Source organism: Anolis carolinensis, chromosome 1 (assembly GCF_035594765.1).
Source record: "Anolis carolinensis isolate JA03-04 chromosome 1, rAnoCar3.1.pri, whole genome shotgun sequence".
NCBI classification, from domain to species: domain Eukaryota; kingdom Metazoa; phylum Chordata; class Lepidosauria; order Squamata; family Dactyloidae; genus Anolis; species Anolis carolinensis.
Genome location: NC_085841.1, coordinates 92,715,718 through 92,735,725, shown reverse-complemented (window position 1 = coordinate 92,735,725; position 20,008 = coordinate 92,715,718). Strand labels below are relative to the sequence as shown.

The 20,008-nt window shown below is 40.6% G+C and overlaps 1 protein-coding gene across 6 annotated transcripts in view; it reads left to right on the top strand.

The window, feature by feature from the left end:
- The window catches only part of pkib (cAMP-dependent protein kinase inhibitor beta), a 75,752-nt gene that overhangs the window by 32,358 nt on the left and 23,386 nt on the right, over positions 1-20,008 (top strand). For 2 of the 6 annotated variants that reach the window (XM_016997541.2, XM_016997540.2), the window contains exon 2: positions 18,158-18,214. The exons of 3 other annotated variants lie outside the window; for them this stretch is intronic. Coding sequence is in view for 1 of the 3 variants with exons in the window: in XM_062979306.1 (XP_062835376.1) it covers positions 18,158-18,192 (35 nt within the window). In the remaining 2 variants the exon portion in view is untranslated. Of the gene's footprint in view, positions 1-18,157; positions 18,215-20,008 lie in introns of those variants that run through there. One more of the 6 variants, XM_062979306.1, reaches the window with a different exon arrangement.

Sequence of the window (20,008 nt, the reverse complement as noted above, 5' to 3'; positions counted from 1 at the left end):
TAATTATGCTTATTTGTGGCTTTATTCACAGATCAAGTAGGTTTGTGTTAAATCACACCATAAACAGAAGAAATAATAGTATTACTATTAGTTAGGCAGCTTAAGCATTAAGCTGACATGGACAATTTGTAATTATGTTTGCAACATTGATTTGGAACAGAAGTAGACCCTGTCTTGTTTGCCCATCATGTTTGCTGTGCGCAAACATCAGTCTTGGCTCAGTAAAATAGCAGCTACATAGTTATCATTTGAATTTGTCTTAAGAGAGAATTTGAATCTTACTATTTTAACATATTCTTTTTCACAAACTAGAAGCATTCATATGCATGGTCTCCTACCTGCTTTGAGTAATGTTGTATGGATTGTATTGTTGGCTTTTTCAGAATATGAGGATTTGGTCTCTACTGAGTGCAGTACAGGTTGAGCATCTCTTATCCAGAATTCCAAAATCTGAAACACTCCAAAACCCAAAATTATCTATTTGGGTGACTAAGATACGTTCTGATGCTTCAATGTATACCAACTTTGTTCCATGCACAATTTTTATAATATTGTGTATAAAATTGTCTTCAGGCTGTGTATAAGGGGTATTTGAAACATAAATGACATTCATGTTTAGACTTCCCATCTCCAAAATACATCATCATGTACATAAATGCAAATATAAGTATTCCATAATCCAAAGATTCTGTCCTAAGCATTTAGGATAAGGAGTATTCAACCTATACATTTTTTATTTAAATCTATCACAAGTATTTGCAATCTGTTCTGTAAAGATATGTCTTGGGATCAATTGTTCTAGAGAACAAATATTTTGAAAATTGACCAGAAATGCTTTTTAAAAACTTCAAATTATTTTAGGTGGCATAGGATTCTTTGTAAATGCTATTTTGGCTTCTTTTTCCTCCCACAGTCTGAAGTCATTTTAAAAAGTGATCAGAAGTTGCTTTCATCAACCTTAAATTGTTCCAGTGAAACCTGTGTGAGATAGGTAGTAAAACTGACCTTATGACCCACTGCTTTAAATAAGAGTTTCTTAAACTGTGGGTCCGGACACCAAATGGTGTCCCCTTTGCTCAGTGTTGGGGTTGTGAAAGCCCCCTCCCTCCACCCCATAGGCTAGGAGCTGCAGATGCTGCTACTTCAATCAAAGGAGGAAAAGGAAAAGCCCAGCTCAAACTGTAAAGGAAGGGAAACTGACTCAGGTATGGCAGCTGGCCACATGGATGAATGAGGGATAAATAAACTACTCAGCAGTGGAAGAGGAGCAGGAGCACAGGTAAAGGAGGTATGTAAGGGTGAAGGAGGAGGAGAAGGAACCCGGCAACCTCTCCAGGCATTTACTACCCTTCCTTCTCACCAACCAGCTCCCTGATTTTTTTGTTGACTTTGCCAATTTACATGAGAGACATTATTTTACTACACCCTTGTATATCATAGGTTTTGAACATCCATGAGGTTTAGTATCCACTGCAGGTCCTGTAACCAAACCCCAACAGATACTGATGGCTACTGTATTTTACTTAAGAGGTTTGATTTTTATGTACTTTGGAAGTTAGGCATGCCCTAATTGTTATTGCTGCAGTACAGTTGGTCCTCCTTGTCCACAAATTTAAGCATCTAACATTCAAAAAGTTTGAGTTGTATACCAGGTTTATATACCTATATACTTGGGGTCACATAAAAAAAATTTGAGCGGAAAGGGATCCTGAGTGGGAAAGTTTTAAAAGCCCTGCTTTGACCATTCACATCTTAACACAAACAGATGTATGAACTGCCTATTGAAAATTGTGAAGAAATCCAGAATTTTGTTTTAGTTGTGACTGCCAAAATTCCCAAGGTCTTTATAAGCCTGTATAGCAGAGAGTACTTTCTAGGCAGGCCTGTAGCGAGGGGGCGGTTTTAGGGGTTCAACCCCCCCCCCCCGAAAATTTTCAGGTTATAAAAAAAACCTGGTTTACTCATGAATTTTAACTGGTTAACCAAATCCCCATGCTAAGTCTTTGAGACACAAAACATTAAGAGCCCCTCCAGGCACTATCTCAAGCAGATATTGACAGGTTTGTAGTGGGGAGGGGTGTGTGCTAGAGGTTAACCCCCCCCTGAAATTTTCAAAAAAAACCCCGAATTTTTTTTTCTGGCTACGGCCCTGTTTCCAGGCAATGCACAAATAAATTATTTCCCTAAATCAGGCTATTTTTGTAGTGTGGCTCCCAGAAAGGAATAGAGAGACAAAGAACTATCACAGAAGCACATGACTACTGTATGTTCTGACAGCAATACTTCTCAGATAATTTAAAGCCATAGAAGTAGCAATGTGCAAAATGGAATGACCATCTCCTTCCCTTCTTTCCTTTGTATATTAGGGCAAAATAACAACTTAGTGTACCACAGTATCTCGTTTTAGAAGATAGGAGTAATAGGAGTCTTTGATTTGAAATGTGGAATTCTTGGGAGAGAAGTATGAAGAAGACAAATGGACTGTGGAAGTTTGTGCTGCCCTATTACACTACAGTGTCTGAAGATTAAGATGCAAACAAAGCTGAAAATATGAAGTGCCCTAAATTCAATTATATTGGGTTGATGTTGCTAAGCATATCACAATAAATGAGAGTTTTCAAGTGTATTAATAATATATTATCTAGCAGGCAAACACACTGCCACACAGTCCCTTTTTTTCTTCATTTGATGTATGGCAAAATATTGTCATTTCTCTTGATGTATTTCATATCTTTCCTAACGAGTAAGCCAACATTACAGATTCATAAATATGCCTCTCCCAAAACAGGCACCTTTTTGTTGTTATCTCAGACTCTGAGAAATCAATACCTTCTTGTTTACCTTATAGTTACATTTTTTATTTGTTTCCTTCCTCATATGTTGTATCAATGTATGTAGCATTAATAATAGAATTAAAGAGCTGAGAGGGGCTTCATGAGCCTTTGCATCCAACTGCCTACTGCAAGATCTCCCGCTAAAACATCCCCAGCAGGTAACTGCCCAGCCTCCTTTTAAAGAAATACCAAATGGAATGCCAAGAAGAAGAAAATAAAATAAAAATTTTTTATTTCTAAACCTTGGCCATTCTTACTTAATGTAATATAGCCTGATGAGACCAGCAGTAGGCAAAAATATCTTCCAGTAGAGCATTTCATACCATTAGCAGTTCTGGCTAGGGCTGGCAAGAACTGCAGTCTTTCATTTGGAGGGCCACCTTTGGCTAAGATGCTAGCTAACTTTGTCTTCTTCAGACTCATAACATTGGGTTGGATAAACCCCCAGGCCAAGGGCCAAACATTGGCCACCCTGGGCTCACCACATGCTGCAACAGCCCTCCTCTCATGGACTGCCTCGTTCCAGGACAATTGACCATTTTGTGGATTTGATTAATATGTTTTCTACAAGAATCTCTAGTTTCACCAGTGCAACTGTAGTCAGTGTCTGCCTGGTGTTATTCATAAAGTCAAGCTAGATGACCTAGAAATTCCTAGACAGGTATTCTATTTAACATTTGCAGTCGTTCGCTTTTGTGGGGGTCATGTGCCCGTAACCTCAACAAATGTGAAGGGCTGACTACATTGAGATGAGCATTACAGAGCTTGTCCCCGAGCTCCCTACCACACTTATGGTTGAGGAATTTTCTCCAGGAGGCATATCTGATGCCAACACTGTTTTGTTTTTAACAAGTCATAAAAACACTGCTGTTTCAGAGGGGAGGGAAGCCTGGTTATTGCACTGTTATTACTCTTCAAACTAATGTTTATGTGGTGCCATTTTCCAGGTTTTGCTACTGTAACATGTTCTTTTTTGGCTGGGTAGCTTTTTAAAAAGGGCTTTATAATTCTTGCATTTAAAATTTATTGTTAGTATCTACTTTGGAAACCTTTTAAATGTAAATATGTGGTAGAAATATATTTAATAAATATCTTCCTCTTTTCAGGACAACAGTAATTTTCTGTGAATGTTTATAAACCTGCGGTTTTCTATGACTGCAAACAAATGATGAAAGAAAGACTTAACTAGGTTTCCTGATATTTATGCTTCCAAAGCATTGACAGTTAAAGCAGGAAGGTACTATAACTCTGATAAATATGACTTCTCTTTGATCCAAGATGTTGCAAGATGCTCTTTTTTGGCCATTTGTCTCATCTTAATTTTTTCAGTAGATAAAAAATGATGACACATTGTCAATTACATTCGATAGAGAGATGGGAAACAGTTGTTGGGAAGTTATGATTTAGGAAATGTTGGTGTTTGAACAAAATTTTTGTCCATGTGGGTATGCCAAAAATGGTGTTGAGTGAAGAGGATCAATGTCCCCACAAGTCAAAGAATAAGGGAAGCAATTAAGAATGTCCATCTCATAGAACCAGAGCTTTAAAAGGTTAATCTTTGGACTATGGCTTCCAGAGTCCCCCAGCTGGATCGGGGAATCTAGGAGCTATAGTCTAAAACAGGGGTCCCCAAACTAAGGTCCGGGGGCCGGATGCGGCCCTCCAAGGTCATTTACCTGGCCCCCACCTTCAGTTTTAGACTTCGCCTCACCCAAAGTCTGAAATGACTTGAAGGCACACAATACCAACAATCCTACTTGAATATTTCATTGACCAGAAGCAGAACCACACTTTCCATTGAAATCTTGATAGGTTTATGTTGGTTAAAATTGTTTTTATTTTATGTTTTATTTTATGTTTTAGGTTTATGTTGGTTAAAATTGTTTTTATTGTATTGTTCTTTCATTTAATAATATTGTGCTATGGTAATAATTGAATATATTGTGTATACATATAATATTGATACTAATATTATAATGTAATATAATATAATACTAATAATTATACAATATAATAATATTAATTATACATTATATATTAAATGTAATATTACTAATAATATTACGGTAGTGGTAAGGGCAATATAGTAATATATAATGCTAATATTGTGCTATGCCAATAATATAATATATTGTATGTACATACAACTTGTAAGCTGCTCAGAGTCCCCTTCGGGGTGAGAAAGGGCGGGGTATAAACATAGTAAATAAATAAATAAATAAATAGTTGTTGTTTGGGTTTTTTTTTGCACTACAAATAAGATATGTGCATAGGAATTTTTTCCTATTTTTTTTTCAAATGATAATTTGGCCCCTCAACAGCTTGAGGGACCATGAACCGGCCCTCCACTTAAAAGGTTTGAGGACCCCTGGTCTAAAAAGGTACAGTAATTTTTTAAAACTCTGCATAGAATTGTGCCAAGAGTTTGCCATAGTGTTGTTTTTTCACATTGCGCTATTTCAAAAATAGTAGTTAATAGAGTCAGAGCAAATAACAGGTTGTGAACTTTGCCATCGGCTTCTTAGAAAGAAGCTAGTTAGTATCCTGCTGTCAAAGCCAAGACTGTGAAGTGACTCCTGTTGGGTATAACCAAGGAAAGCTTGGCTGAAAACCATCACAGTCCTTGCGTGACCTTGGGCCAGTAACTAGACTTCAGGCTAATCTGCCACTCAGGGATGTATGTCAGGATAAACCCATGTGTGCTGCTCTGAGCTTCTTGGAGAATGAGGATATAAATAACTCTGTTTCTGAGAAGAGCAGGGATGATGTCAAGTGAATGGAGGTTCTATTCATTCTTTTGAATGAGAGGATGAATAATACAGTTCCCAAGTGCCCATATGTATATGATGCTGAGTACCTGGTGAATGCAGAGTATAATGTTGTGTTCTGTTGGCCTTCAGCAATATAGTGCTGTGTAGTTTCTAGAGTTGACCTTGTGGATTTCAGCAGCATAACAAATTGATCTGCTGATGTGAAGCAGGTGGTGTTTATATTGAGGATCCGCTTGATACTCAGGTGCCTATATTTAATTGCATCCCCACTGGAATAACACAGCAGACTGCATGTGGGGTGGGGAAATGATTTATTACCTATGGATTCACAGGAAGCCAGAAATGCTAAATGTGGTGGTTCACAAATGTTACAGAATGCTGAATGAGATACTGTGCAGGTGTGCTTATTTTCAAAAGTGTTCAGTTCTGATACAGAAACTCTCACAAAGAGAAACATATTTGTGGGATAGGAGTTTGGTCTAAAAGGAGAGAGATCCTCCAATTCCTAGCAAATTTGCCACCCATATTTTTTGGTTGTGACAAGAGTATTTTGAACAATAAATATCCTGAAATTGTGGTCTTGAAATGGGGAGAAAATTAAGGAAAATATGAATTGTTGACACTCACTCAAGCCACTGAAGAGACTTTCAATGTGTGTATGGGATGAGGAGAAGGAGAGGTATTAGGTTTTGAATGTGTCTCTGAAATAGAAACATGTAGATCAAAGAGCAATTTTAATGCAATCTTTAGTAAGCATCCAGTTCTTCTTAGCTTATAAACCAATTAACTTCAGCATGTCCTAAGGTGTTTTCTGTCCTGTTCACTTTGGTACACGTTTTCTGCCTTCACTGGCCCTAGTGGTCTTCTTCTCTGGTCATTGATCCACCTTCTCAAGAGCTGTTTCTCTCCCAATGGAGCTAAGTGCTCTTTGGCTCTTGCTACTCTGTCATTATTTTTATTGTTTAATATGCCACCTTTATCCCAACAATAACAACAAAAAGCCATAATGCATTCACTTTCTTTTTCTTCTCTATTTTCACCACTCACTCCATGCTTTTCCTGTTCTTCCTGGTCATTCTTAAGCTAAGAATAATGTCTTACCAGGTGTGGGCCCTGTGTGGATTGGATCCGGGTATCACATCACGCAATTTCTGGGCCCAGTCCATACAGCCATGTCAGTGTTTTGGGCTGAAAATATAGTTACACTTACCTGGCTGCCATAATGTTCCTCCTTGTGACCTCCTGCTGTGAGGAAATAATATGCGAGGAAACTGGGGGGGGGGGGGAGGAGAAAAATGTTTAGAGAGGTCATATTTTGTTGTAAGTGAATAAATGAAACTTTGTACACCCATCCCACAGATATGGGGATTGTACTGTACCTCTCTTCTAAATCATAGCTTCATTTTAAAGATCCTAACGATGCCAGTTTTCATTGGGCTGTTTTTGGATTATCTCCCTTCTTCTGGATTTGTTAGTTTGTTTTTCTTCTTCACCAAATTTTGAGGATTTCCCAGGAATGTCAATATATCCCTCTAATATGGGATAGTACTGTTGTAACTACACAAAGTGATACACTTAAGACCCTTCCACACAGCCATACAACCCAGAATACTAAGGCAGATGATCCATAATATCTGCTTTGAACTGGATTCTCTGAGTCCACACTGCCAAATAATCCAGTTCAATGTGGATTTTATACAGCTGTGTGGAAGGGACTCTAAATAACGTGTTTCCGATTAGTGTGCAGAATAGCAACAGATTTGTGAAAGAAGAAAACTGAAGGTTGGAGAATGGATGCATAATTTGCAACCTTTCATTCTATCAAGTACAGTACTTTTCACCCTGATAGTTTCATTCAGTTTTCCCATGTTACTTGTATGAATAAAATACTTTTTTGAACAAGACGTTCTTCTATTACTGGAAAGTTGGGAAAAAAACATTTTAAAGAAAGAGATTACTGTATATTCTGTCTCTATCTGATTTTTGGAAATCTGTCCCTTATGAGCATAGGTAGAAAAAAGGAATGAGAGAGGAAAAAAGGGAGAAAAGTGAAGGAAGAAGAAGAGAAACAAAAACAGTAAGAAACAAAGTGTGAATGTACAAAGAGATTGTTTGCATCCAATCTTTATGTGAAGTGTTCTTACTAGAAACAAAATAAAAGAAGATTTATTTAAAAACTGTATTTTGCCTTGGAATTATGGGACTTTATAGAGGCATTCACAGTGTGCTGGAGGGGGCATATCTATAGTTCTGTCTCTCCTTATATATCCTTAAGTCATTTTTCAGTTTAGTTGATGTCAAGTGCAGAACACAAAGTGCTTTAAGAGTTGCTATGGTAACTTCTCTCTTCAATAAGAAGACAAAAGTAAATTGGTACCAGAAAAACATCCAAACCCAGGATAATAACTAGCAAGTAAACAAGTACTCAATTTTCCCTGTTCTGGCATTTTAAAAGTAATTTACACTTTTTTTCTAAAATGGCTTTAGATTGCATTCATGACTCCAGTCACCATAACAAAGTTGGAGGTGAATTAATCTTGCCCTTTATGATGAATATGGGTCATACTGACAGATTACAGTTTCAAAAAACAGTTTTCTTGGTGTCTTGGTTTTTGGCCTATCCGAAGGGCTATTTAGGATGCTGATTCAGCAAACCGCATTATCTCTAGTTTCTTATGCTTATCATTATCATAGTTTTTATAGGCAAACAGATGGCAACTGGTAGATGGTTTATGTTCTGCATCTCAAAAAACTAAACCAGAGGTGGGAAACTGGTGCCATTTTTGGAATCAGCAGGTCAGTTATACCAAAAAGCAGGGTTAACATTTGAGGCATCAAAATGTGTGTTGGTCCACCTTAACTTCTATGGCTGCAGTCTTTGAAAGTGTAGGGTTTTTCATTTGGTCAGACATTAAAAGGGTTAGCATTATAAATTTCCCTTCCTAAACTGCAAATCACAGAATCCCATAGGGTGCTGTGGTAGTTAAAGTGGAATCATAGTGGTATAACAGTGTAGTCTGAAACCACCCTGGCATCAAGTATTAATGGGCCATTACTGCAAACTCTATGGCCTGACTATTAAGGCCTCTTCTACATTGCCATATAATCAAGATTATCAAAGGAGATAATCTACATTATCTGCTTTGAACTGGATTATCTGAGTCTACCCTACCATATAATCCAGTTCAAAACAGATCATCTGGATTTTATATGATAGTGTGGCCAGAGTTCTCAGAAAGGGATACCTTATAAAACAGGCCCAGTGAAGGGCAACTGGGCATGATCATTACCCTCCTTTATTAGTAAAACAGAAGAGAAGAGGCTACATTTATGGGGACAAGACTTCTTTGCAACACTATGAAAATGTACTTACAAAGTTTAGGGGGGGATCCCCGGTTGCATCTACACTGTAGAATGAATGCAGTTTGATAGCTCTTTAACCATTAAGGTTCAATGCTATGGAATCATGGAAGCTGTAGTTTAGTTGGTATCAAGCACAGAACAACACTCTTTTGTAGAGAAGGCTAATGATCTTATGAAACTACATCTCCCATGATTCCATAGCGCTGAGCTATGACAGTTAAAATGGTGTTAAATTGCATTCATTCTACAGTGAAGATGCACCCTCTGAAAATGAGTATGCAATAGAGCACGGGAGGCTGCAGACAGAGAGAGTTTGTGGAAGCTGAACCCATTTATCTTTTACACGAAATAAGAAACAATTTAGGATCCAATCCTCTGTGTGTAATAATGGATATCAGACTGTGCAGCAGAGCTTGAAACACAGTAACTCATTCTCATTGCTCTGATGAAAATGTATTTTTTTTTCCTCTTGGTGATTTTTCTGTATTCAAAACCAACATATAGTGTTACTGGTTAGCATCATGTAATTTTTAATTGCTTTTTTTGCTTACTTTTTTCAAAATAAAAAATACATCAAGAAATACAAACATGTTTCCAAATGGCCCCCTCCACAAAGGTAAAGTTTCAGGAGTTATGAGCAAATAGTCCATGTCCAGCTAAAATATAACTTTACTAGCTTTGCCTGGCCACGCGTTGCTGTGGCTTTTGGGAATCATTTGTTGGCCAGGTGGAATAGCAGTGGATAGCCCTGCAGCCTCAAAGCCTGGCTGTTTTCTGGAGTAGCTGGAGTAGCACCCTCAATCAAAGAGCTGCTGTGAAGCCTGGCTACTTCCTTTCTAGGGGAATCATTGTTTGGCCAGATTGAATTGCACTGAATAGACTTGCAGTTTAAAAGCCTGGCTGCTTTCTACATAAGGTTAGGCCAGGTTGAATGGCACAGAGTAGCCTCTTGGCTTCAAAGCATGGGGGTTTTTCATCTAGGGGAAATCTTGGTTGGCCAGGTTGAATAGCACTGAATAGCCTTGCTGCTTGCAAGCCTGGCCATTTTCTACCTTGTGGAATCCTTGGTTGGCCAGTTTGAATAGCAATTAATAGTCTCGTTGTAGCAGGTATGAATACTGCAATTAGCCACCTTGATTAGCATTTAATGGCCTTGCAGCTTCAAAGCTTGGCTGCTTCCTGCCTGGGGGAATCCTTTGTTGGGAAGTGTTAGCTGGCCCTGATGGTTTCGTTTCTGGAATTCCCAATTTCCCTGTTTTCAGAGTGTTGCTCTTTATTTACTGTCCTGGTTTTAGAGATTATATTGTTCTGTATTACTATACCACAGTAATTATTTCATATTATATTTATAATATTATATTATCTGCTTAGAAGTGAATTATATGAGGCCCCTTCTACACAGCTGTATAAAATGCACACTGAAGTGGATTATATGGCAGTGTGGACTCAAGATAATCCAGTTCAAAGCAGATAATATAAGATTATAAATGGGTAATAAAGCTGTATGGAAGGACCCTGAGTTTACATTACCATATAATCCAGTTCAAATCAGATAATCTGTATTTTATAGGCAGTGGATCAGTCCTAAGTGCACTCTGCCTGTGCCCTGGGTGCCATTTTGGCTGAGGGAATTGCAAGGATACCAAGGGGGCAGGGCCTAAAGGCAGTGGGGGGGAGGGGGCAAAAGGCAGCAGAACCTACCTTTCTAACTGGCAGTTTGGGGGAGAAAGGCTCTTCCTCATCCTCTAATTTGGACTATTTTTCTAGGGTTTTTTCATTGAAAGACATATTTTGGATGACTATGTCTTTTGTGGCCAAATTTGGCGTGATTTGATTCAGTGGTTTTGTTGTTTACTTTCAAACTTGTTATTATAATATATAGAAGCCAAACAATAACTAAATTACCTATAACAAAACAAAATTCATTTTGGTTGGATAGTTGAAGACATGTATCTACATCATGGGCAAACTTTGGCCCACCAAGTGTTTTGGATTTCAACTCCCACCAATGCTAACAGCTTACCGGCCAAAGTTTGCCCATGCCTGATCTACATAAACACCACGAATGTCCAGAAAACTCACAATAAAGTGTTTGTGCCTTCAGGTTGCTTGTCAGAATTTCTTAGAGAATTTGGAATAGTATGGATAGATAATGTGGAATATGTATACACATCTTTCAACATCAAAGAATACTGGCTGTTACAGCCTTTAGGGCAACCTTCTCAGTTGAATCCACTTTTTAAAATGTGACTCATTCTATTTTATCTATGCTGTAGTGTGGACTCAACTAGGAAGTACCTATGAGGAAATGATACTACAGCGCTGACATTAACGTTGCATGGAACATTATTGAAACAGCTCCAAAGTCTCAATGAGCTGGAAAAAAGGCAAATTTACACAAAGAAATAAAAATGATCATCATTGCTTTGTAAGATTACCAATCATGAATAAAAAGGTCTGATCCCCAGAAAGACAGAATGAAAAGATAAAATTAAAGTGTCTGCTGTCAATCTTCTGGTGATTTATTAGTATAATCCTCAAAATATTTTTGGCTTATTTTTAGGGTAAAACCCCTTTCCGTGATCTGCCAGCATTTTTTGCATTGGGGAAGAGATTAGAAAGGGCATCACCAATCTAAAATATCATATTCCCAGGTTTTGTAGCAAGATAAAAAACACACCCCTAGACTTATTCTGAGACCTTTTATAGGTGAATAATACATCAACTTACTGTTTCCCATGACAAGTTCAAATGACAGTTCTGTGCTAACAAAAGGGACCAAAACCAGAACAAAAGCTAATAGTTTTCACTTTAAAAAGTACTAACTAAAGACTCAGATTGTTTGTCATGATATGTCTGTTATGAAATTCACTGAGAAAGAGATTTGCATCATTATGTGCCTATTATACCTAGGGATGCGGGGACACAAGAGAAGCCTCCCACAGGATGGTAAAACATCAAACATCTGGACGTCCCCTGGGCAACATCCTTGCAGACGGCCAATTCTCTCACACCAGAAGCAACTTGCAGTTTCTCAAGTTGCTCCTGACAAAAAAAAACAAAAAAAAAAAACAACAACCTAGGGATGTGTTTAGATTCAAAGGATATAGGCATTATATATAGGGGCCGGGCTGTGGCGCAGGCTGGTGAGCAGCTGCTGCAATAAATCACTCTGACCATGAGGTCATGAGTTCGAGGCCAGCCCGTGGCGGGGTGAGCACCCGTCAATTAAAAATAAAATATAGCCCCTGCTCGTTGCTGACCTAGCAACCTGAAAGATAGTTGCATCTATCAAGTAGGAAATAAGGTACCACTTATAAAAGTGGGGAGGCAAGTTTAACTAATTTACAATGTTGGAATGAGGAAGTGAGGAAGTGCCATCAGAGTGGATGATGAAGCAGCTGCTCCCCCCTGTGGCCAGAATCGAACATCCCCTCAGGAGAAGGTTAAATTGCCTCTGCGTCTGTCTGTCTGTCTGTCTGTCTCTGTCTCGGTTCGATGTGTTTATGGGCATTGAATGTTTGCCCTGTATGTGTATAATGTGATCCACCCTGAGTCCCCTTTGGGGTGAGAAGGGCGGAATATAAATACTGTAAATAAAATAAATAAATAAATTATGTATTCCACACTCTCTTAGGTCCTTTCCACACAGCTGTATAAAATCCACATTGAACCGGATTATATGGCAGTGTGGACTCAGATAATCCAGTTCAAAGCATATGTTGTGGATTATCTGCCTTGATATTCTGGGTTACTTGACTGTGTGGAAGGGCCCTTAGAGTGCATCTACACTATAGAATGAATGCAATTTGATACCACTTTAACTCTCATTACTCAGTCCTGTGGAATCATAGAAATTAAAATTTGGTGGGGCACCTGCACTCTTTAGACTAAAGACTTTTAAAAATTTTAACTCCTGTGATTCTATAGCATTGAGCCATGGCAGTTAAAGCTGTGTCAAATCATATCAATTATATAGTGTAGTTAGTTATACATATGTCCCTACAATGGTATAGTATAGAGCTTGGGAAAATTTTGGCTCTTCAAATGGTGCTGAATTACAGTTTCAGGCCCCTTCTGCACTGTCATATAAAATTTAGATTATCTGCTTTGAACTGGATTATATGGCAGTCAGGGCCGGCCCTAGGTAATTTTCAAGTGTAAGCAAGCAGTATTTTTGCCCCCCCCCCCCCACCGGACAAACCAATCACTGAAAAATAAAAGGTAGAGATGAAGAGAACACACACACACGTGGCATATATGGTCCCTGCATATGTGTTTGTCTATATATATATATATGTATCTTATATATACATACACATACACACAATGTGGAAAATATATGGCAAGGTAGATAGATAGGTAGGGAGCCACAGCAGAAGAACCTTCCCTGGAGCAAGGCCTAATAATAATAATAATAATAATAATAATAATAATAATAATAATAATAATAATAATTGGGTGCCGTGCCAAAAGATCTCAGCTGGCATTTGGAAACAATAGACATTGACAAAATTACGATCTGCCAGCTGCAAAAGGCCACCCTGCTGGGATCTGCGCACATCATCCGAAAATACATCACACAGTCCTAGACACTTGGGAAGTGTTTGACTTGTGATTTTGTGATATGAAATCCAGCATATCTATCTTGCTGTGTCATAATAAAATAATAATAAATAATAATAATAATAATAATAATAATAAATCATCCCAACAAAGGATTCCCCCAGGCAGGAAGCAGCCAAGCAATTGAAACATTTATACCTGTCTCCAACAGACAAGAGTTCTTTATTTCTCCCACCCTGGACTTTCTGCAGATATATAAACCCCACTTGATTGGTTTCCAACCTCTAAGGATGCCTGCCATAGATGCAGGCGAAATATCAGGAGAGAATGCTTCTGGAACATGGCCATACAGCCCAGAAAGCTCACAGCGACCCACTTGTCTTTACTGTATTACACAAATGTAATGTGCATCTCAACTTTGGAATAGTCATTTAGGCAAACAGGTGTGGCTGAGATTGATGTAAATATGGTAGTTTTAGCCTTCTTACTCAGATAGAAGCTTGAATAGGCCTACAGTAACTAGGCTTTGGCATTTTAAAGAATATTCTCAGCATGATAACTATAGTCCTTGTCCCCTGCTGAGCATGAGAATGATGAGCAGACCTTTTTTTCAACCTCTGACAATTCTGATGGCAAGGCTGGGGTGATTTACTTGAAGTGGGGACAAACTTAGTAGATGTGGGCGAAACGTCCGTATTTTAAAAACTCTAAAATCATGACAGTAAATAAAGAACACCACTCAGAAAACAAAGGAATTCCAGACAGGAAACAATCGGGGCCAGCTAACACCTCTCAACAAAAGATTACCCCAGGCAGAAAGCAGCCAGGCTTTGAAGCTGCAAGGCTATTTAATGCTAATTAAGGTACCTCAGAGAAGAGTTCTTTTTCCAGCCCTGAACATTCCACAGATATTTAAACCCCACTTGCCTATTTTCCAAGAGACCTCACAACCACTGAGAGAAGAACCCCGCTTGCTTTGTTTCCAACAGACCTCGCAACCACTGAGGGTGCCTGCCATAGATGCAGGCGAAACGTCAGAAGAGAATGCTTCTGGAACATAGATATAAACTCACAGAGAGACTGGGGAAACGGCCAATGAATGCCCCTGCAGTAGAAAGGAGATGAGGAGGGAAGGAGGGAGGGAGGGAGGAAGAAAGAAAGAAGGGACGAAGGAAGGAAGGAAGGAAGGAAGGAAGGAAGGAAGGAAGGAAGGAAAGGAGGGGAAAGAGGAAGAAGGCCAGAAAGGGAGAGGAGGGAGAAGGAGGAGTGAGAAGAAGAGGGAGGGCGCCAGGAGATCCTCAATCAGGGCAAGCTAACAACTCCCAACAAAGGATTACCCCAGGCAAAACGCAGCCAGGCTTTGAAGCTGAAGGATATTTAATGCTAATAAAGGTGTCCATTTGCAACATTCACACATGCCTCAGACAAGAGTTCTTTTTCCCACCCTGAACATTCCACAGATATATAAACCCCACTTGCTTGTTTCCAACAGACCTCGCAACCACTGAGAGTGCCTGCCATAGATGCAGGCGAAACGTCAGAAGAGGATGCTTCTGAAACATAGATATAAACTCACAGAGAGACTGGGGAAACGGCCAATGAATCCCTGCAGTAGAAAGGAGATGAGGAAGGAAGAAGGGAAGGAGGAAGAAAGAAGGAAGGAAGGAAGGAAGGAAGGAAGGAAAGAAAGGAGGGGAAAGAGGAAGAAGGCCAGAAAGGGAGAGGAGGGAGAAGGAGGAGTGAGAAGAAGAGGGAGGGCGCCAGGAGATCCTCAATCAGGGTAAGCTAACAACTCCCAACAAAGGATTACCCCAGGCAAAACGCAGCCAGGCTTTGAAGCTGAAGGATATTTAATGCTAATAAAGGTGTCCATTTGCAACATTCACACGTGCCTCAGACAAGAGTTCTTTTCCCCACCCTGAACATTCCACAGATATATAAACCCCACTTGCTTGTTTCCAACAGACCTTGCAACCACTGAGAGTGCCTGCCATAGATGCAGGTGAAAGGTCAGGAGAGAATGCTTCTGGAACATGGCCAGACAGCCCATGAGAACTGCCATCTTGATTGGGCTGCGGAGGGGGCGGGGCCGAAGGGCACTTCCAAGGCACTCCTTCGGAAGTAGGGGGCGTGGTCTCCTGGGAGCTGCGTGCCCTCCGTGGCCTTAGGCCCCGCCCCCTCCGCAGCCTCAAAGCCTTGCTGCAAGGCAGAAAGGGAGAGCAGGTAAAAGCGGAAGGAGGGGGGGGAAAGAGGGAGAAGAGGGGGGGGGCGCTTTTGAGCGATGGTGCGCAGTGCATTATAATTAGGCCTCCACAGCGCCCCCTTCCACCTGCGCCCAAAGCCGCCGCTTCAGCCGCTTTAGCGTTAGACCGGCCCTGATGGCAGTGTAGACTCCCATAATCCAAGCAAATAATGTGGATTGTGTGCTTTGATAATCTGGATTATGTGGTAGTGTAGAAGGAGCTTCAGTCATGACTGACCATTGGTATTGGTGTTTAATAGCATCAAGTGACCCATAGGTTCTGCATTCCTGATGCTGTGTGCTTTTCATCTTAGCCAAAGCGACTACGTCTTACCTTTCTCCCAAACTCAATAAATAAATATAGGGAAGAAATGTCAGGGACATCTAGATATCTAGTAAAATTCAAAGTTCCAAGGACTGTTGCGAAGGAGAAAATATTTTAGCAGAAAGACAAAGAGAATCGTGAGAGTCAATCAGATTAGGACCATTTTAGATCACTGCACTGTATTGAATCTGGCTCCTAGACCAGCTTTTCTGTCTCTGGACCAGCACACAAGATAAATGATTAAAACACAAAGATGCCTTCTCTCCCCAGGGCTGGCCCTAGATAATTTTCAAGTGTAAGAAAACAGTATTTTTGGCGCCCCCCCCCCCCAAACCAATAACTGAAAAATAAAAGTTAGACAAAAGTTAGTTTAGGCAAAAAAAGGTGTGGCTTAGACTGATGTAAATATGGTAATTTTAGCCTTCTTACTAAGAAAGAAGCTTGAATAGCTTTGTTATTTTGGCATTTTTGAGAATATGCTCAGTATGACAACTATGGTCCTTGTCCTCTGCTGAGCATGAGAATGATGAGCAGACCTTCTTCTCAACCTCTGACAACTCTGATGGCAAGGCTGGGGTGACTTACTTAAAGTGGGAACAAAGTTAGTAGATGTGGGCAAAATGTTAGTATTTTTAAAACTCTAAAATCAGGACAGTAAATAAAGAACATCTCTCAGAAAACAGAGGAATTCCAGACAGGAAACAATCAGGGCCAGCTTACACCTCCCAACAAAGGATTACCCCAGGCAGAAAGCAGGCAGGCTTTGAAGCTGCAAGGCTATTTAATGCTAATCAAGGTGGCCAATTGCAACATTCACACCTGCCTCAGACAAAAGTTCTTTTTCCCACCCTGAACATTCCACAGATATATAAACCCTACTTGCCTAGTTTCATAGACCTCACAACCTCTGAGGATGCCTGCTATAGATGCAGGCGAAACGTCAGGAGAGAATGCTTCTGGAACAAGGCCATAAACCCACCACAGAGACTGGGAAAACAGCCAATTTATGTCGGTGCAGTAGAAAGGAGATGAGGGAGGAAAGAAAGGAGAAAGGAAAGAAAGAGGAAAGAAAGAAAGAAAGAAGGGACGAAGGAAAGAAGGAAGGAGTGAAGGATGGGAGGGAAAGAGGAAGAAGGAAGGGCAGAAAGGGAGAGGAAGAAGGGAGGGAGGGAGGGAGGGAGAAGAGGGAGGGCGCCAGGGGATCCTCAGTCCCACCCCGCCTCCTCCTCCATGGTGGGCCACTCGCTCAGTGCCAGAGGTTCCAAGGGACTCCCGCCAGGGACCCCGGGAAGGAAGAAAGGAAGGGAGGGAAGGAGTCCCCGCTTGCCCTTTCTCCCTCCCTCCTTGGAGGCCTCTCCCCCGACTCAGCCCTCCACGCCCTCGGCTGGGCCCCTGTGCGCTGCTCACCATCCTGCAAGAGGCAGCGCCTGGGTGGAGGGACCAGGAGGGTGGCAGAAGCCCGGCGGCGGCGGCGAGAAACAAAAGGCTGAGCCCGCTGCTGCTGCTGCTGCTGGTGATGACGTGGGCATCGGAGGGTGGAAAAGACAGAGAGGTGCCCCGGGAACACAGTTAAAGGGGCAAGGCGCAAATAGGGCAGGGGAGCCAGGGAGGGAGGGAGGCGGGCGCTGCACCCTTCCAGGCTCCGCCAGCTCATGGCGCCTTCAGCAATTGCATAATTTGCGTATGGCTTGAGTTGCCCCTGTCTCTGCCTCACAGGTTTTATTGCATGCTAACAGGTAAAGAAATCTTTCCTTCAGCTAAATTTTAATGGAACCCACATGAGTTCAATGGAAAGGATTTTACATAATGCATTTTTGGAGAGCGAGCACATTCCTTGAGTGAACATCTGAGGCAATAATATAATTTTCCCTTAATGTACTCTTTCTGGTCTATTTTTGAATTCTTCTCTCTGTCATCCTAAAACATACACACACCTCTCCTTTTGAGTACTATGTTTGTGACAAGTGAAACCTTTCATACTGGCTTAACTGGTGTGAACAATCCAAAAGGCAGGCCTTCCATATGGCACAGTAAACAATACTATCTGTGTTTTCAGAGGCAAAAGAAAACAGAGGCAGGAAGAGGCTGTGAAGATAGCACTTAAGGTGAGAAGGTAAGAAGGAGCAAGAATGCAACAAGAATGGTTAGAAACAGTTTAAGTTTTTCTGGCAGAGAGACAATGCTCAGGATCTGGGCTACCACTGGGTTCAGTCCAGGCAGAGGGAGAATCAGGACCAAAGGGACAGAGACATCTGATAAAAAAATAGGTCAGTTGTCTGGATCAAGGACATGGCAAGAGCCAAAAGCAGCTTGTGGACTGATCAAAGTTGGTTGCTCAACCCACATAATGTGGGGATGCGGTTCCGTTTGGTTCCATAAGTTATCCGTGTCATATGTTCAGCATCTGTGCCCTGAACTAGTTAGACTGGAGCCTTTATGATGTCTGATGGGCCTGGTTAAAACTGTGGGTTTAACCCATTGGAAGTAAAGCCTTGTTCCACAGAGGCACCAGATCTTGGAGGCCAAGAAGGGCCATTTGGCACAGGGTGGGTCCAGAAGACCCCATGCTGAGCCTCCCAGTTTCACACCTGATACTTCCACTAGCCAAGATACTTTGGGGTGGGTGTGTGGGATTAATAATGTAGGCCCAGGGTTAAAAAAGGCAGTCCCCAAATTACAAACAAGATAGGTTCTGTAGGTGTGTTCTTAAGTTGAATTTGTTTATAAGTCAGAACAGGTACATTTTTAAGTACGTGTGTATGTGCATGCATGTGTATCTATATCTATATATCTCTATCTTTGAATAGCATAGAGAAGAGTTAACAACCCTGTGGTGTCTGTTTTTCTGTCTGTGCCCACTGTTCAGAAGATTTTACTCCACTTTCTTACCCTGTGAGAATTGGATTTTGAAAAGTTTGGCTTGTTCTGGAAACAAGGACTGCTGACACAGCTTCAGTGGAAACACCTTTTCTCCATAACTCTTCCAGGAGTGAAGTTCCCTTCTGAGGAGAAGATTTGTCTCACTTCCCCTGTTCTTAATTATGAGTCATTTGTAAATAGGATGTTTGTAACTTGGGGACTGCCTGTATGAGGAAATAGTATGTGATGGTGAAAGTGGCTAACAGTGGAAAAGAAAAATCAAAGATGAAAGAAAAATGTAAACAAAACTTAGTAGAGGAGAGGGGAGTTGCTAGAACTATAGAAGCTCTAGATGATTTAATGAAGATGAGGCAGAAATACAGTAAAAAAGCAACACAGGGTTGGAACTGTTGGATGTATGCACCACAAGGTCTCTCCCCTGCTATCAGACTAGGATTGAGCAGCTGTTGAGGACTGGGCCTATATTGGCCTCTAGGAGATTATTGAAAGTTGAACACGTGTTAGGTCCCTTCTATACAGCCAGATAAAACCCAGATTATCTGCTTTGAACTGGATTATATGGTAGTGTAGAACCTTAGACTCCTCAGGAAAAATGCATTTTGGTGCAGAAATTGCAAATTCCCTATAAAGAGATGGAAAACATTTTTGCGTTTTTCTGGTCCAGTCTGGGCCATTTTAAGCCTATGAGAATTTTTTCAAACAGAACATGGAAAAATTGTCCCCCACAAATGCACCTGCCTAAAGGACTCTTTTCTGTTCCACTAATGTAGATTAAGAGCCCCTTTTCCTTTCTTAGTCACTCTTTTCAGACCAGCCAAATAATTCCTGGCCTACAGGGTATCTAAATTCCCAATAATGTAGTGTTACTATGAAGGCTCTGCTGTATAACCCCTTGTTTCATTCCTTCCTTCACATATTGGTTTTCTTGATTCTTTCTGCATTTTGCTTTTTAACTATGTATGAAAAATAAATGAAGACTATCTTCCAACTGGATGTAAGGAAAGCTACAGAAAAAAGTGTTCAAGAA